At 41.3% G+C, this 17222-nt stretch overlaps 1 protein-coding gene and 1 long non-coding RNA gene across 12 annotated transcripts in view; one reads left to right on the forward strand and one right to left on the reverse strand.

Moving 5' to 3' along the window:
* UIMC1 (ubiquitin interaction motif containing 1) overlaps window positions 1-17222 on the reverse strand; it is a 70274-nt gene that overhangs the window by 51719 nt on the left and 1333 nt on the right. For 6 of the 11 annotated variants that reach the window (XM_036425270.2, XM_036425264.1, XM_036425268.2 and 3 more), the window contains exons 1-3: window positions 9962-9981; window positions 7402-7556; window positions 316-400 (exon numbers count right to left, since the gene is read on the reverse strand). In XM_036425270.2, the coding sequence (XP_036281163.1) occupies window positions 316-400; window positions 7402-7548 (232 nt within the window). In that variant the 5' untranslated portion in view covers window positions 7549-7556; window positions 9962-9981. Of the gene's footprint in view, window positions 1-315; window positions 401-7401; window positions 7557-9961; window positions 9983-12465; window positions 12486-12572; window positions 12755-17222 lie in introns of those variants that run through there. The other 5 variants (XM_036425263.2, XM_045576783.1, XM_036425269.2 and 2 more) reach the window with 5 other exon arrangements.
* LOC118711854 lies at window positions 12449-13716 on the forward strand. Its single transcript, XR_004985848.2, has 2 exons — window positions 12449-12564; window positions 12863-13716. It is a non-coding gene; the product is annotated as an uncharacterized LOC118711854 (long non-coding RNA).

A 17222-nucleotide genomic window follows, 5' to 3' on the forward strand; every position in this document is an offset into this window, starting at 1 on the left:
ATGATTCTGCTAAGCTAAACAAGAGAAGTACAAAATCTGTGTGAAGCTGATTATGTTGGTTATAATTTACAATAATTAACATCTCCCAACATTCAGGTTAACCTCCCACTGAGACATGCAAACAGACTATTAATAATCCAGAAACAAAACTAGATAGTATATACTATCAAGAAAACTTGTATAATTTGTGAGTACTTAAAATGGCTGAAAGAGAACATTTGGAACAATGGAAAAATAAAGACTTTCTCCTTTTTTTGGTACAACACTATGACTTATAATTTCTAATCAATTCTTAACACAAAAACAAAAACATACGTGCAATTTTTCTTTTAGCCAAACACTTTGCTCTATTCAACTGTTTTGTCTTCATTTTCTGCAATCCATTTTCCTCCTGTGGTTCCTATTTCAAAACAAAGAAATATGATCAGATGGCTACCATAAAAAGTGGTACTCTTTCCATTTCTTCTACAGCTTGGAGGCTGCTGAGGTTCTGAAGAATCAAGGGTTGTAAACATTCACAGAAAACATCAGTAAAAGATCCTGTATAGTACTGCCATGGCTGGGTGGCTAGGTGAGTTGGGATCACGGTCTCACACACAAAAAAGGTTTCAGGTTTGATTTCTGGTTTGGGGTTCAATACCTGGGTGGGGTGCACTCAGGAGGCAACCAATCAAAGTTTCTCTTTAATATCAATGTTTTTCTCTCCCTTCTTCTCTCTCTAAAATCAATTAAAATAAAAAAAAGATCCTTTACAGTACCAAAAAAAATGTAGATCTGTAATCAATAAATATCACAAAAATAAAAAATATTTAACATATTGACATTATCTGTCATACACATGCTCATGTAAAATGTGGACTATCTGCAAAATAGTAGTAAGCATGCACCCAAGTTCAGAAAAGGCTTGATTGAAAGTTTAAAAATCACCCTGGCTGGTATTGCTCAATGGCTAGAATGTCAGCCCATGCACTAAAGGGTTGCGGGTTCAATTCCCAACCAAGGGCACATAGCTAGGTTGCAGGTTCAATCCCTGATTATGCCTAATCAAGAGACAACCAATCCATATGTTTCTCTCACATCAATGTTTCTCTCTATCTCTCTCCCACACCCTCCCTCTCTAAAAATCAATAGAAAGAATATCCTTGGATGAGGATTAACAAAACCAAAGAAAAGAAAGTTTAAAAAATAATAATGTTTTAACTCAGTGCAAATTTTTTTAATCAGTACTTCAAAAAGCAAGAGAACAACTTGGAGAAAGTAAGCAACATATTTGTCAGACAAAGGGCTAATTTTCCTCTTATAGTCATACATTGCACAAAGACATTTAACTCAACAACATACTGCATATATTACAGTGGTCTCATAAGATTATAATGGAGCTGAAAAATTCCTATCACTGAGTGACATCATAGCCAATGTAACATCATACGCAACATATTACATGTTTTGATGATGCTGGTGTAAACAAATCTACACTGCTGCCAGTCATAAAAAAAAATAAATAAATAAAATAAAAATTAAAAAAAGCATAGTACAGCCAAAATCGTTTTGGCTCAGTGAATAGTGTGTCGGCCTGTGGACTGAAATGTCCCAGGTTCGGTTCCGCTCAAGGGCATATACTTTGGTTTCGGGCACATCCCCAGTAGGGGGTGTTCAGGAGGCAGCTGATCGATGTCTCTCTCTCATCGATGTTTCTAACTCTCTATCCCCTCTACCTTCCTCTCTGTAAAAAAATCAATAAAATATATTAAAAAAAAAAAAAAAAGCATAGTACATACTATCTATGTATATAAAAGCTAAGTGACTGTCGGGTTGGTACACATGATGTGCACTGGCAATTTAAAAATAAACATGACTCATGTATGCACAATACATATAAAGAACTCACTGATGTGTGTGAAAGGCTACATGACCAACCTGACACTTCTATTATAAAGGGTGAGGAGCGATATTAAAATATTTCTTCTAATTAATTTCTTTTCAATGTGCACAAATCTATGCATTGGGCCACTAGTTGGGTGGCTCAGTGAGTTGGGATCATTGTCTCACACACAAAAAAGGTTTCAGGTTTGATTCCTGGTCAGGACACATACCTAGGTTTTGGGTTCAGGTTCCCTGACCTGGCACTGGGGCGGGGTGGGGGTGGGGGGGCTGCCTAAGGTCCCCCACTCTGACACCAGGGCGGGGGATGAGGCCTGAGGTCCCCTATCAAGCCCTGCCAGGTGGAGGGCATGGCCTGAGGCCCGTCAAACCCCTCGGGGCGGGAGAGGGAAGGGTATTGCCTCAGGTACCTGCTGATTGCTCATTAAGGCTCCTTATGGGAACTTGGCCTCAGCTGTGGGTGAAGCCATCTTTGTGACATAGTGAAGGTCAATTAGCATATTCCGTCTTTATTATATAGGATTCCTTCTACTTACCAAAAAAGTTTGCTATAAAACAGTATGCCAGGTTACAACAGCAGTAACCTCATACATCATGCTTACCATATATCTTGATTGCATTATTTTCTCTTATTCTTGATTAGTCTTGTGGTGTTTTATACAGTAGCATGCTGTACAAGTTTATAGCCTAGGAGCAATAAGCTATACTATATAGCCTAAGGTGTATAAGACTAGGTTTGTGTAAGTATACGGTACTCTATGATTTTCACACGAGATCTCCTAAAAATGCATTTCTCAGAATGTGATGTTAAGTGGTGCATGACTATATATAAAGACCTTTTACAAATCAATTAACAAAACAATATTTAGTCTCTTCTCATAGGAAAAGACATGTTAAGACACATCCTAGAAAACCATAGCCAAGGGGCTCATAAGTATATGAAAAGATGCTCAATTTCACTTTGGAAATGCAAATCAAAACAGTTTTATAGATACTATATATACTTTTTTTACCTATACTAGGTAAAAATTAAAATATTTTATAAAACATTACTGTGGGGAAACAGGTACTCGGATGGAATATAATGGATGCAATATTCTAGTTTAGAAAAAAAATTGAAATAACCTCTAAAATCATAAATATACAACACACTCTTCATTCAGCAATATACTTCTAGGAATTTATTCTACAGATATTTAGCCTTCTTGTGAATAATTATGTTCAGAGTAGAATGTTTTGTCATTGTAAAAGACTGTAAACAACCTCAATTAATGCTACTCAAAGTATGATCTATAGGTGAAAATCAGCACACTGATTGTTTCTGGTCTGCAACAAAATAAGCACAGAAATTGAGAATAACCATTTAGAAACTTTTACAGCAATCTGACATTGCTACAACATCCATGCAGGATAAGAGGATTTACACAGTGAAAAGCTGCAGGCTAGTCATTTGCAAAAACTCCAAATTATAATATGTGCTGTTTTAACCTTAGTTAAAATCCAAAGTATATAAATATCTAAGAAAATATAGACATTTATTTATAACTTATATTAACTATATTTTTAATCAAGCCCATTTTTAAAGTTATACTTTAATATTAGTAAATGAGAAAAATAAACTTTATATTATTTATTTTTAATCCTAATTTACAGATTTCAAACAAACTTTACTGGACTTTTGTCATCAAGAAAACACAAATCTTTCTGAAATAGCAATAGCAGTAAAAAAATAATGATCCAAGTAATTGTGAAGAAATAAAGGGCAAAAATTTAATTCTAGTTTTACTCAAAAGTATGATCCTTCACATATTGAGTTCAGTTTTAAACCCACAATTGATAATGTAGTATAACAACCAGAGTGTCTTATTTCTAAATACTAACTAAAAAATTATGAAAACTTAAACATTTATATAGAAGATAAAGTTCAAAATAAATAAAAAATCTGAGTATAAATTAATAAGCTCACACAGATGCTTAATACTTCATATATAAATATTAGTACTTTAAAGTACTAATTAGTACTTATAAATATTATATTTACTAAGAAAAAAAACTATATAGATAATTAGTTAAAGATGGCAAAGTTGTCTACTTGGATATAATGTGTGAGTCTGAAGCAAAGAAGGTAGCTCAAGTACCATATTCCAATGGCAACATAGCTTAATATAAGAAAGCAAATCATGATATGGAAGATGAATTAATAAAACAAAGCTAGCAACATATTTTCATTGCAACCTCATGAGTGCACAGATATTGGCAAGCAGCAATACATTTAGGAAATGTGTGCTAAGCTTAATGGTAGAAAAATTCTTTCAGCTTTATTTTTGACAAACATTTTAAGTTCTGAACTGTTTAAAACCATAAAGGGTTAAACTTGTACATTTTTATGTAGCCAGAAGTAACAACAGGAAAATTTCCTAGATTAAGGAACTTGTGCACAGAATGTTCCTGAATGACATACAATTTACTCATTTACATTCTAAGACAAAACAAAACAACAAAGTTTTTTTAAAACTGCACAAAAATACCAAAACATGAAAAGAACATGAAGTGTATATTAAAAATTAGTTGGTATGATAGTTTCATGAGCAAGTGCTAGTATACTTTAAAGAACAAAAGATTCTTTTATTATCTAAACTGCGGTAGGACATAAAAAGAAAATTAAAAGCTCCCTTCTATATTATAGCATAAATCTGAAACTAAAATCTGATGTAGTAAAAAAAAAAAAAAAAGGGGGGGGGGAGGGGACAATTATATAAAAATCAATGCCACTAGAAATATAAATGCAAACCTCATAAATGATATGAAAAAGTAAATTCCATATTATGTTAATGTAATACTAAGTAAAATGTTCTCCAGAAATGCAAAAATATTCCAACATTAGACTATATATTAACCAATTAAAATATAGTTAATTAAAGGAGGAAAACTATGCCATCATCTGGCTAAATAATGAAAAGGCATTTGATTAAACATTCATTCCTAAAAATACTAATAAAAAATAAGCAATTAAAAGATATTTCTATAATAAATAAATGTAGAAATAAGAAACAAATAACATCAGAATACTTCCACAATTAAATTCAAAATCAAAATAAAGATATACTCTATCACTGCTAACAACAAACATTATTCTAGAGGCTATAGTCAATGCAATGAAACAAAAAAATTAGCTAGAAGTACTAGAAAGGAAGAGAGAAAATGATCATTAGTAGCAGATATAAGTGCCTACCTAAATAACCCAAGATAATAACTGAACAATTCCAAAAATATGTGACAGATCAATAGAACAAAATTTTTAAATCTAAAACAAAAAAATTATAGACAAGATTTTAATTTATAATAAAGATAAAATTTAGGAAAAGGTAGATTATAGAAAAATGTTGGTAGAACTACCTAACCACTAAGACTCAGTTGTGCAACATATATATATATATATATATATATATATATATATATATATATATATATATATATACTAGAGGCCCGGTACACAAAATTTATGCATGGAGGCGGGGGGGGGGGGGGGGGCGCGTGTACCTCAGCCCAGTCTGCACCCTCTCCAATCTGGGACCCCTCAAGGGATGTTCGACTGCCCGTTTAGGCCCAATCCTAAACAGGCAGTCGGACATCCTTCTCACAATCCAGGACTGCTGGTTCCCAACTGCTCACCTGCCTGCCTTCCTGATTTCCCCTAACTGCTTCTGCTTGCCAGCCTGATCACCCCCTAACAACTCCCATGCCAGCCTGATTGATATCTAACTGCTCCTCTGTTAGCCTGTTTGCCCCCAACTTCTCCCCTCTGCCAACCTGGCCACCCCTAACTGTCCTCCCCTGCAGGCATGATTGCCCCCAACTGCCCTCCTTTGCAGGCCTGGTCCCTCTCAACTGCCCTCCCTTGCAGGCCTGATGCCTACCAAGTATCCACCCCTACTTGCCTGATCACCCACAACTGCCCTCCCTTGTAGGCCTGGTCTCTCTCGACTGCCCTCCCCTGCTGGCCATCTTCTGTCCACTTGGGGGCAGGATCTTTGACCATATGGGGGCAGCTACCTTGTTTGTTGGAGTGATGGTCAATCTGCATATTACTCTTTCATTAGATAGGATAGAGGCCTGGTATATGGGTGGGGGCTGGCTGATCTGCCCTGAAGAATGTCCTGGATCAAGGTGGGGGTTCCCTTGGGGTGTGGGGCAGCCTGGGCAAGGGGCCTATGGTGGTCTGCAGGCAGCCATTTCTGTTGGAATTTATTTATCTTCTATAATTGAAACTTTGTAGCCTGGAGTGAAGCCCTGAGCCAGCCAGGGCTGCAGAAGCTTGGCTTCCTCCATCGCCCGGGGCAACCCTAGCCAACCTGCTGTTCAATTGTTTGGTTGTCCCTCACTAACCCCCCTGCCGGCCTGGTCAACCCACACAGCATGCTTGTTCAGTTGTTTGGTCATTTCTCACTAACCCCCCTGCCAACCTGGTCATAGGCAACCATCTTCTGAGAGCATGATGATCAATTTGCATATTACCTCTTTATTATATAGGAGGGTATCCAATAGAGTTATGAAAAAATTTTCAATATTTCTGATTATTAAAAATATACAACTTATTGATCATCAAATGGGGAAAACTTTAATAGTTGTAATAGTTGCCGAAACCGGTTTGGCTCAGTGAATAGAGCGTCGGCCTAAGGACTGAAGGGTCCCGGGTTCAATTCCAGTCAAGGGCATGTATCTTGGTTATGGGCACGTATCTTGGTTATGGGCACATCCCCAGTAGGGGGTGTGCAGGAGGCAGCTGATTGATGTTTCTCTCTCATCGATGTTTCTAACTCTCTATCCCTCTCTTCCTCTCTGTAAAAAAATCAATAAAATATATATTTTTTAAAATAGTCGTAATAGTCTTGGCAAGGGGACAAGAAATAAACTGTTGATAAGAATATAAGTAAGGTTAGCCGGGACCGGTTTGGCTCAATGGATAGAGCGCTGGCTTGGGGACTGAAGGATCCCGGGTTCGATTCCGGTCAAGGGCATGTATCTTGGTTGCGGGCATATCCCCAGTAGGGGGTGTGCAAGAGAGCTGATCGATGACTCTCTCTCATCGATGTTTCTAACTCTCTATCTCTCTCCCTTCCTCTCTGTACAAAAATCAATAAAATATATTTAAAAAAAATATATATATATATATAAGTAAGATTAGACTGTGAAGGTTCTGTAGAGTAAACTGTATTAAAGTTCTAAACTAATCTTGTAGGTATTAGTCACAAATTTTTAAGCAATCAAGTACAAAGATATAAAATCTAAAATCTTAAAAGGAAGTTGGAGTAAGCTAAGTGAAATGCAGAGAGAAAAAGCTGACAGTGCAGAAGCAAGTTCAGAGTATATTGCAAGAACTCAAATAACAGATGATTAAAATGAAACTGAGTAAAAATTGCAAGGTCTGGCAAGCTGGCATTAAGGTTGTTACAACACAAACCAGTCTTCGCTAACAAGGCCTAGTTTGAGACCTAGAACTCCACACTTCAAAATACTGACCTCTCCATCACTATCAGATATCACAATGAGTGCATCCTCCAGTTTACGCTTCCTCCTCACACTGACAGGACTGGAAGTTTCTGCATCTTTCTTCTCCAAGCTCTGAGCTTCAGGGGCTTCTTTAATTTTTTTCTTTCTTCGTGGCATCCTTCTGTCTGAAAACATGGACAAATAATTCATTCAAAGTATAAGTTTTCTAACCCTAGCCAGATTGGCTCAGTGGATAGTTTGCCTGTGGACTGACGGGTACAAAGTTCAATTCCAGTGAAGGGCACATGCCTGGGTTACTGGCTTGATCCCCAGTAGGGGGTGTGCAGAAGGCAGCTGATCAATGGTTCTCTGTCATCACTGATGTTTCTATCTCTCTCTCCCTCTCCCTTCCTCTCTGAAATCAATTAAAAAAAAAAAATTTAAGTATAAGTTTTATAGATGCTATTTGTAATTTAGTCATATATTATAAAAGAAAAGATATACTTTAACCAATAAAGTAAAACTGGATTCTGAACTTTTCCACTACTCTTTAATAAAATTTTAATAGGAATAATATGACAAATTATCCTCGTTCCTTAAACACTGACTCAGATCATTGGTTTTCTTGACTGCATATAATTTATCTAAAAAGATTTTTTAATACCAATACCTCAACCTGATAAAAATATATCTCAAAAAAAACCAACAGTACTAACATAGTACTTAAAGATAAAAGACTAAATGTTTTCTCCTTAAGATAGGAATAAGACAAGAATGTCTACTTTCATCCTTTCTATTGAATTTTATACTGAAAATTTTAGGTAGATCAATTATTCAAGAAGAAATAAAAGACACCAAGCTGAAAAGGATGAACTAAACTATCATCATTTGCTTATAACATAATCTTATAATTTTTTTAAAATCCACAAAATACTAAAATGAATTAATTCAGCAAGATTACACAATATAAGGTCAATATACAAAACACACACACACACACACACACACACACACAAAAACACTAGCAATGAACAATCCAAAAATGAAATTTGAATTCTAACAGCTTAGGGATGAATTTAATGAAGGAAGTAGATTTGCAAATGGAAACTTTAAAATCCCTGTAGGCTTTTTTTGGGAAATAGACAGCTGATCCTAAAATTCACATGGAAACAGAGGGTCCCAATCTTGAAAAAAGTGAAATAATTTTAAGGAACCACATATCTCAATTTCAAAATTTACCACAGCCCTAGCTGGTTTGGCTCAGTGGATAGAGTGTTGGCCTGTGGACTAAAGGGTCCCGAGTACGATTCCAGTCAAGGGCACCTGCCAGGTTGTGGGCTTGATTCCCAGTAGGGGACGTGCAGAAAGCAGCCCATCAATGACTCTCTCTCATCATTAATGTTTCTCTCTCTCCCTCTCCCTTTCTAAAATCAATTTTTAAAAATGTTTTTCAAAAAAAACTTTATCACAAAGCTAGTTAACAAGACGCTCTGGCACACTGGCACAAGGACAGACAAAAATCAATGGTACAGAGCTGAGAATCCAGAAAATACCCACACATTGACAATTTTCATCAAAGATGCCAAAATACTTGGAAAAATTATAGTCTTTTCAATAAATGTAGATATCCACATACAAAAGAATGAAATAGAACCTCTACCTATCATATACAAAAAGTTGCAAGAAATGGAATTAGATTCTTAAGAGAAACATAGGCATAAATTTTTGGGATCTTGAATAGGAAATGGTTTGTTAAATATGACATCAAAAGCATAAGCAACAAGCCAAAACCGGTTTGGCTCAGTGGACAGAGCATCGGTCTGTGGACTGAGGGGTCCCAGGTTCGATTCTGGTCAAGGGCATGTATACTGGTTGCGGGCACATCCCCGGTAGGGGGTGTGCAGGAGGCAGCTGATTGATGTTTCTCTCTCATTGATGTTTCCAGCTCTCTATTCCTCTCAGTAAAAAATCAATAAAATATATTAAATTTAAAAAATAAAAATAAATTTTAAAAAAAGCATAAGCAACAACAAAAATAAAGAAACTGGGCTTTTTTTTTAATCAAAAACTTTGCCCAGCCAATGTGGCTCAGTAGTTGAGTATCAACCTATGAACCAGAACACATGTGCCTAGGTTGTAGGATCAATCCCCAGTATGGGACAGCCAATGATTCTCTCTCATCATAGATGTTTCTCTCTCTCTCCCTTTCTTTCTGAAATTAATTTTAAAAATATTTTTAAGCCGAAACCGGTTTGGCTCAATGGATAGAGCGTCGGTCTGCGGACTAAGGGGTCCCAGATTTGATTCCAGTAAAGGGCAAGTTCATTGCTTGCGGGTACATCCCCAGTGGAGGGTGTGCAGGAGGCGGGTAGTTGTTTCTCTCTCATCGATGTTTCTGGCTCTCTGTCCCTCTCCCTTCCTCTCTGTAGAAAATCAATAAAATATATATTTTTAAATGTATTTTTTAAAAAACAATCTTGTGCTTCAAACCATATTAAGAAATTGAGCCCTGACTAGGTGGTGCAGTAGGTTGGAGCATCATCCTGTACACCAAAAAGTTGCTAGTTTGATTCCAGGTCAGGGCACATACCTAGGTCACGGTTCAATCCCCCGGTGGGGCACATTCAGGATCACTATTTCTCTCTCATATCGATGTTTTTCTCTCTCTCCACCTTCCTCTCTCTAAAATCGATAAAAGGATCCTTGAGTAAGGATTTTTTTTTTAAATATATTTTATTGATTTTTTACAGAAAGGAAGAGAGAGGGATAGAGAGTTAGAAACATCGATGAGGGAGAATCATCCATCAGCTGCCTCTTGCAAACCCCCTACTGGGGATGTGCCCGAAACCAAGGTACATGCCCCTGACCGGAATCGAACCTGGGACCTTTCAGTCCTCAAGCCGACGCTCTATCCACTGAGCCAAACCGGTTTCGGCAGGATTTTTTTTTTTTGAGATTATTACAAATGTCCATCTTTCTCCCTTCCACCTGGTTCCCACCCTGCCCCAGGTCTTCACCACCCAACTGTGTCCATAGCTAAGATCTTTGGTGAATCTCTCCCCCCTCCCTTCCCCGCCCTTTCCCTCTGAGATTCATGTCTGTTCCATGTTTCCATCCTTGATTCTATTTTATTCACCAATTTATTTTGTTCATTAGATTGCTTGTCCATTTATTTTGATTTTTAGGTTCAATTGTTAATAAATATGTATTGCCATTTTATTGTTCATATTTTTAATCTTTTTTCTCTTCTTCTTCCTCTTCTTAAAGAACTAGAGTCCCAGAGCATGAATTGGAGGAGGGGGTCCCTCAGCCCAGCCTGCACCCTCTCAGAGTCCAGGAGCCCTCAGGGGCAAGAGGCAACCCAGCCATCAGGAGAAGGCAATGCCCCCACCACACCTCTGCTGCTGCCACTGCCAGCAGTGCAAGCCTTGGCCAGCTCTGGTTACCTGAGCCTCAGGCCAGCCCTGGGCAGCTACACAGCCACCATCCAAAGCTTGCCTGTGCCGTGGGCCGGCCAGAGGCGGTTGGGCAGCTGCCATCCAAGGCTTGCCTGAGCCTCAGTCAGTGGGGGGTGCAGGAGGACCCGAGGCCCCTGGCGGGGCTGAGGGGACTTTGGCGGCAGGGGTACAGAGTGGCTGGCCCCAGCTGAGGAAGGGAGGATACTCTCAATGACATGGGTTATAACTTCCAATTTGTTAGCACAGTCAGGCTTCAACTTTGGGGGAGGGAAAAAGAAAGGGATGGGCAGCTTGTTGGAGGAGCCTGGGCGAGCTGTCAGTGCAGGGTGCAGAAGGACCCAAGGTCTCTGGTGGGGCCGGCCTCACCCCTGCTGTGGGTGCTGCCATCATGTGATGGTGTGATGGTCAATTTGCATATTATCTCTCTGTAATATAAGATACCCTTCAATAGTTCATGTAATACTGGTTTAGTGATGGTGAACTCCTTTAGCTTATTCTTATCTGAAAGGTCTTTATCTGACCCCCAATAAATGATAGCTTTGCTGGGTAATCTTGGTTGTAGGTCCTTGCTATTTATTACTTTAAATCTTTTTTTGCCACGCCCTTCTGGCCTGCAAAGTGTCTTTTGAGTAATCAGCTGACAGTGGTAGTAGCTAACTGCTTTTCTCTTGCTGCTTTTAAGAATCTCGTCTTTAACTTTTTACATTTCTATTATGATGTGACTTGGTGTGGGCCTCTTTGGTTTCATCTTGTTTGGGACTCTGTGCTTTCTGAACTTTTATGTCTACTTCCTTCACCAGGTAGAGGAAGTTTTCTGTCATTATTATTATTATCAAACATGTTTTTATTATTCTGTATAAGCTGTTTTTAATCACTATTTATACGTTAGGAAATGTATTCAAAATCGAACAGTTGTTAACTTGGTAATTGACTATGTTGAGAATTGAAGCCCCATGTGTCTGATTCTAAAGACATTCTTTGATTGAATTACACAGCAATGCCTTCTCCCTGACTGGAAAAAATAAAGACAGAAGCATACTACTTCCCCTTTTCCTGGGTGTCACTTCTATCTCAGTAAGACAGAGTGGCTATACAGGAACCCTGGAGTCAAGGTGCCTGGACTCAACGCCAGGTCTACCTCTGAGCTGTGTCACTGATCATCTGCAAACTGAAGGTCCCGCATCTACTCATGAAGATTAAATAATCGCGTTTGTGGAAAAGGATAGAAGCAACTGGTCTGTGGTACAGAGGAGAGGCCACAGTTCCGCTGGAGGGGGGAGTGGTAAACGATAAGGATTTCCAAGGAAAATCTGGCAAAGTAGTGAATGCAGGGATCGCTCCGACCCAGCAACAGCCCAAGGGAGGGGCGAGGGGCGGTACCCGGCCTCCGGGCAGGGCGCGGCGCTGCCGCCTCCCGGCTTCCGCGGGAGGAAGAGCCTCCGAGGGGCGGGCGGGAGTAAGAACTGCGACGGGGATGCCCTGGAGGAGGAAGGCCGCACCCCCAGGGGGAGGGGCGGGCCAGCACCGGGGGCGGAAGCCGACAGGCGACCGTAGGGCCCACCCCGGCGTTGGGAGGCGCCTCCCCGGCGTCCCAAACGGCCACCTCGGTGTCCCGAGAGCGTCGAGAGGGCCCTACCCGCTGGTCAGAGGCGCCCCTGCGAGTGCGGAGCGGCCGCGGGCCCCGCGCGGGAGAGGCGGCGGGGAGAGGGCGGCCCGGAGAGTGCGGAGGCGGCAGGTACTCACCGACCGGCCCTCGCGGTTGGCCGAGCCCCTCCTCCCGGTGCGGGGGTCACGGGCGTCCGCACCACGTCAGGAGCGGGGGGCGGGCGGGCGGAGGCGCGCGCGAAGTCGGGCTCTGCCCGGAGGAGGCGCGGGCGTCCGGGGACGAAACCAACGAGCCCCGCGCGGGGGAAGCCGCCGCCAGGACGTACCAACTGCTACTGGGGGGGGGGCGCCACCGGGGTGCGCCCTGGAGGCGGGCCCTGCCTGCTCCCGCGGTGTGTGGTTCCAGGTGTTACCCCAGCACTGTGAAGGAAACCGGAGTAGCACAGAGCCCGCAAAACACTCTAGTTAACCCTTCAAGGTTTTCTCTGGCGCTTCGAACCTCTTCTGGCCCTTTTGCATGTATCCATTTATACCGACATTATCTGTTCACGTGACCGCTTGAAAACTCTCGGGTAAATGTTACAGTCTGATCATTTCAGGGGCGGGGGAATTCTGGGAAACACTTGGGGATGTCGGGTGAAGTGTAACATCAGAACAGCCACTTTGGTGAAAAATTTTTTATGATAATCTTTAGGTAGATTTACTTTTTTTTTGGGGGGGGAGGTGTTTAAAATGTGCATGACCCAGCAATTTCATGTTCAAAAAAAAATAGAGAAACTGCTACAGGTGTACACAAAAGGACATGTTTATATTCAAGCCTGCTCCCTTTCAAAAAAAAAAAAAGAAAGAAATAACAGAAATGTCCAATACGACATGGATGATGAGATATGTTCCCAAGATAAAAGATTACGATAAAATAAGTAGCAACATTTGATAGCTCATAGCATGAGTTACTGAAATGGTGACATGCCAACAAATTACATACACTGTAAAATGACATAAAGTATACTTTTAAAGTACATAGAATAACAGTATATCCTGATTATGGAAAACGTGCATATAGAAAATGACCTGCATGGATAGATGAATATACAATGTGATCATGTTATGAGGGCAGGAGGCAGGAGGGGTGGAAGCCAGGATAGCTGGGGAGAGGGGATAAACTGGACTTCAGATCTGTCATGATGTTACTGGAAAGGGGACCTGGCCCTAAGTGGTTCTGCCTCAGGCTGGCCCATAATGTGTTGGTCCTTGACTTCATGTAAAAAAAAAAAAAAAATCACAACATTAATTCAGGTGCTTTTGAGAGTATTTTTATTAAAACTGAAGATGGTGAAACAAGAGTTTATGACAGAAAAAACAACAGGAGAGCATAGGTGAGCTGCTTTGGCTCTCTGAAAATATTATAAGAAAGAAAAGAGCCTAGGTAGAGCTGCTTTAGCTCTCTGAGAAGTCAGAGAAAAGGGGCCCTGGAGACAGGTTCAGGGGTTTAGCCTGGGACAAGCTGCTGCTGCCCGTTGCTCACTTGGTTGCTGCAAGTCTCATGGGGACCCCTGGAGTTTAGGAAATGCACCTTTGGGGGGGAAGAAGAGGGGGTAGGGAAAGACAGGGGCATGTTCCAGGGAGGGGGAACTCATTCATTTTGGGAACCTACATTTTGAGGGGTTTTTTTAAAGGCTGGGAGTTTAGAAGCAGTCTTAAGGATCTCAACAGAATAGTCGTAAGCTTTTCCAGGTGTACCCTTTCAGGCTCACGGTCTCCACTGACTGGTTGGCACAAGGGCAGGAGATCATTAGTCATTGCAGCTGATTCTGGCGATGCCCACCTGGTTTTGCTGCTTTTTTGGACCTGATGCTGAAATACAGCTTAGTCCTAGATGTTATCTCTAGGGAGGTGACCTGTAGCTGGGGGTAAATTGCTCAGCCAGTTTGTTCAGCTGTCTCAGGTTCCCCATTCCACTTGACATCCTATCCTTTTGGGGCATCCTACCTCAAAGAAGATTGGTGATGCAGTTGTTAGCAGCCATATTGTAACCCTAAGGAGAGCCAGTCAATGGTAGGCAACCTCTAAGATGACCTCCAATTGTAATGGAGTGAAATGCTCAGTCTCTGACTCTTATCTTAATTCTATTAGGTCTAGTAATAATTAATGTCGTTTTCTAATACTTTTTTAAATCGAATTTATTTAAACAATACAACAAAATTTAATCAACAATATAGTTGCCATTGTTTTCTACTACTTGTGCCCAACGCTCAGGAAGCATTTTAATCCCTCTGTTGTAAAATTCTTGTGATTTTGATGCAAAAAATTCGGTCAATGCATTTTTGAGGCATTCTTCATTATTAAATTTTTTTCCAAGAAGAAAGTTTTGCAAAGAATGAAACAAATGGTAATCGGAAGGGGCAATATCAGGAGAATATGCAACTTCCCATTCCAACTGGCGCAGTTTTTCAGCAGTGATTCTTGCAGTATGCGGTCATGTGTTATCGTGGTGAAGAATTACGCCCTTCCGATTAATCAGCGCGGGTTCTTTTTCTCTTAAAGCTTGGGCTCACCTTTCCAATTGGGCACTATACACTGCACTTGTAATGGTTTGGGTAGATGGTAAAAGTTCATAATGAAGAATTCCTTTAAAATTCCACCAAACACACAACATCACTTTTTTCGCATGCAAGTCAGGTTTTGGCGTGGGCTGCGGAGCCTCATTTTTGTCCAACCATTGAGGCCGCCTTTTCAAATTAACATACAGCACCCATTTTTCATCTCCGGTAACAATTTGCTCTAAAAACGGCAAACGGTTTTGACGAGAGAGGAGCGAACTGCAAATTGTGACTCTTTGATTACGGTTGTTGTCGGTCAACTCATGAGGAACCCATTTTCCAAACTTTTGGACTTTGCCAAGTGCACGCAATTGATTGGAAATTGTTTTTTGTGAACAATTTAAAGTTGTCGCAAGCTCTTATTGGGTAATTTGAGGATTTTGCACCAAAAGAGCTTAAAGAGCTTCTTGATCAAAATTGGACACATGGCCTCGACCACTCTTGTCATCTAACGAAAAATTTCCCTCGCGAAATTTCTCAAACCAATGCTGGCATTTTCTGGCGCTAACTGCATCTTGACCAAGAGCACTACAGATGTTTTTTGCAGCCTCACTTGCTTTTCTTCCTAATTGGAACTCGTAAAGCATGCAGTGCCGAATATGCTCTTCATCTGCCATCTTCTTAGCCCTAGTTTTGCAACAAAAACCAAACCAAACACAAACTTTTTCAAGCAAAACTTGCTAATTGCACTTCACACGTTCTGTAGATACCACGTGTTTGAAGGTTATGTCAATACAAGTCAACACCAAGCAAGATTTTAAACGAATGTTTAAAAACGACATTAATTATTACTAGACCCGATAGCTTGCATTTTTCCCAGGGCTTTCAGGCAAATAGCTCCTGCCATAGATATGCTAACCATTACAGGAATTTTGCTGGAGGCTTGACTTTTTGGAATAATAGGAGTTCAAGTCCAATTCCCAGCCAGGAAACATGCCCAGGCTGCAGCTTGATTTTTAATGTGGGGCATGTGGGAGGCAACCAATCAATAATTATCTCTCATCACTTATGTTTTTATCTCTCTCTCCCTCTCCCTTTCTCTCTGAAATCAATAAAAATTCTATATAATAAAAGCCTAATATGCTAAGTGTTTGGTCGTCCTGTTGTCCATTCAACCAATCAAAGCATAATATGTTAACGATATGCTAAAGCCACTCAACCACTTGCTATGATGTGCACTGACCACCAGAGGGCAGATGCTCTGACCAGTAGATTAGCTTGCTGCTGGGGTCTGGCCAATTGGGACTGAGTGAGGCAGGCCAGATACACCCCGGAGCCCTCCCACAGTGCCTCCCCAGCTAGCCAACCCCTTGCATCCCTCCTTAGCCCCAATCGTGCACCAGTGGGGTTCCTTGGCCTGTCCTGCACCCTCTTGCAATCTGGGACCCCCAGGGGATGTTGGAGGCCAGTTTTGGCCCAATCCTGCAGGCATAAAAGGCTAATATACACATCAACTGAACAGTGGAACAACCAGCACTAATCACCAGGGGGAAGATGCTCAACACAGGAGCTGCCCCCTAGTGGTCAGTGCTCTTCCACAGGGTGAGCACCGCTAAGCCAGAAGCTAGGCTTATAGGTGACGAGCGCAATGGGGGTGGCAGGAGACTCTACCACCTCCACAGCAGCGCTAAGGCCAGGGAGTGGGCCTACGCCATCAGTCAGACATTCCCCAAGGGCTCCTGGACTGCAAGAGAGTGCAGACCAGGCAGGGGGATCCCCCGCCACCAAGTGCATGAATTTTGTGCACCGGGCCTCTAGTCCTATATAATAAAAGAGTAATATGCAAATTGAACACCACTCCACTACACCCACAAGCCACACCCACCAGCCAAATCACAGCAAGTATGCAAATTAACCCAGCCAAGATGGCTGCGGCCACCGAGAAAGCAGGAGAGAGGCTTGGGTTTCCCAGGCAGTAGAGGAAGCCAAGGTTCCCACACACCCTGCCCAGCACAGGCCTCCACTTAAGGCTACAAAGTTTCAATTATAGAAGATAAATTCCAGATACCAGGGCCTCTCCTTGGGTCGCCAGGGGGCATGGCCAGCCCACAGGCCCCTCACTCAGGCTGCCCCACACCCCAAGGGAACCCCCATCCTGATCCAGGACACCCTTCAGGGAAGACCAACTGACACCCACCCATGCACCAGGCCTCTATCCTATCTAATAAAAGAGTAATATGCAGATTGA

Source organism: Pipistrellus kuhlii, unplaced genomic scaffold (assembly GCF_014108245.1).
Source record: "Pipistrellus kuhlii isolate mPipKuh1 unplaced genomic scaffold, mPipKuh1.p scaffold_m20_p_8, whole genome shotgun sequence".
NCBI classification, from domain to species: Eukaryota; Metazoa; Chordata; class Mammalia; order Chiroptera; family Vespertilionidae; genus Pipistrellus; species Pipistrellus kuhlii.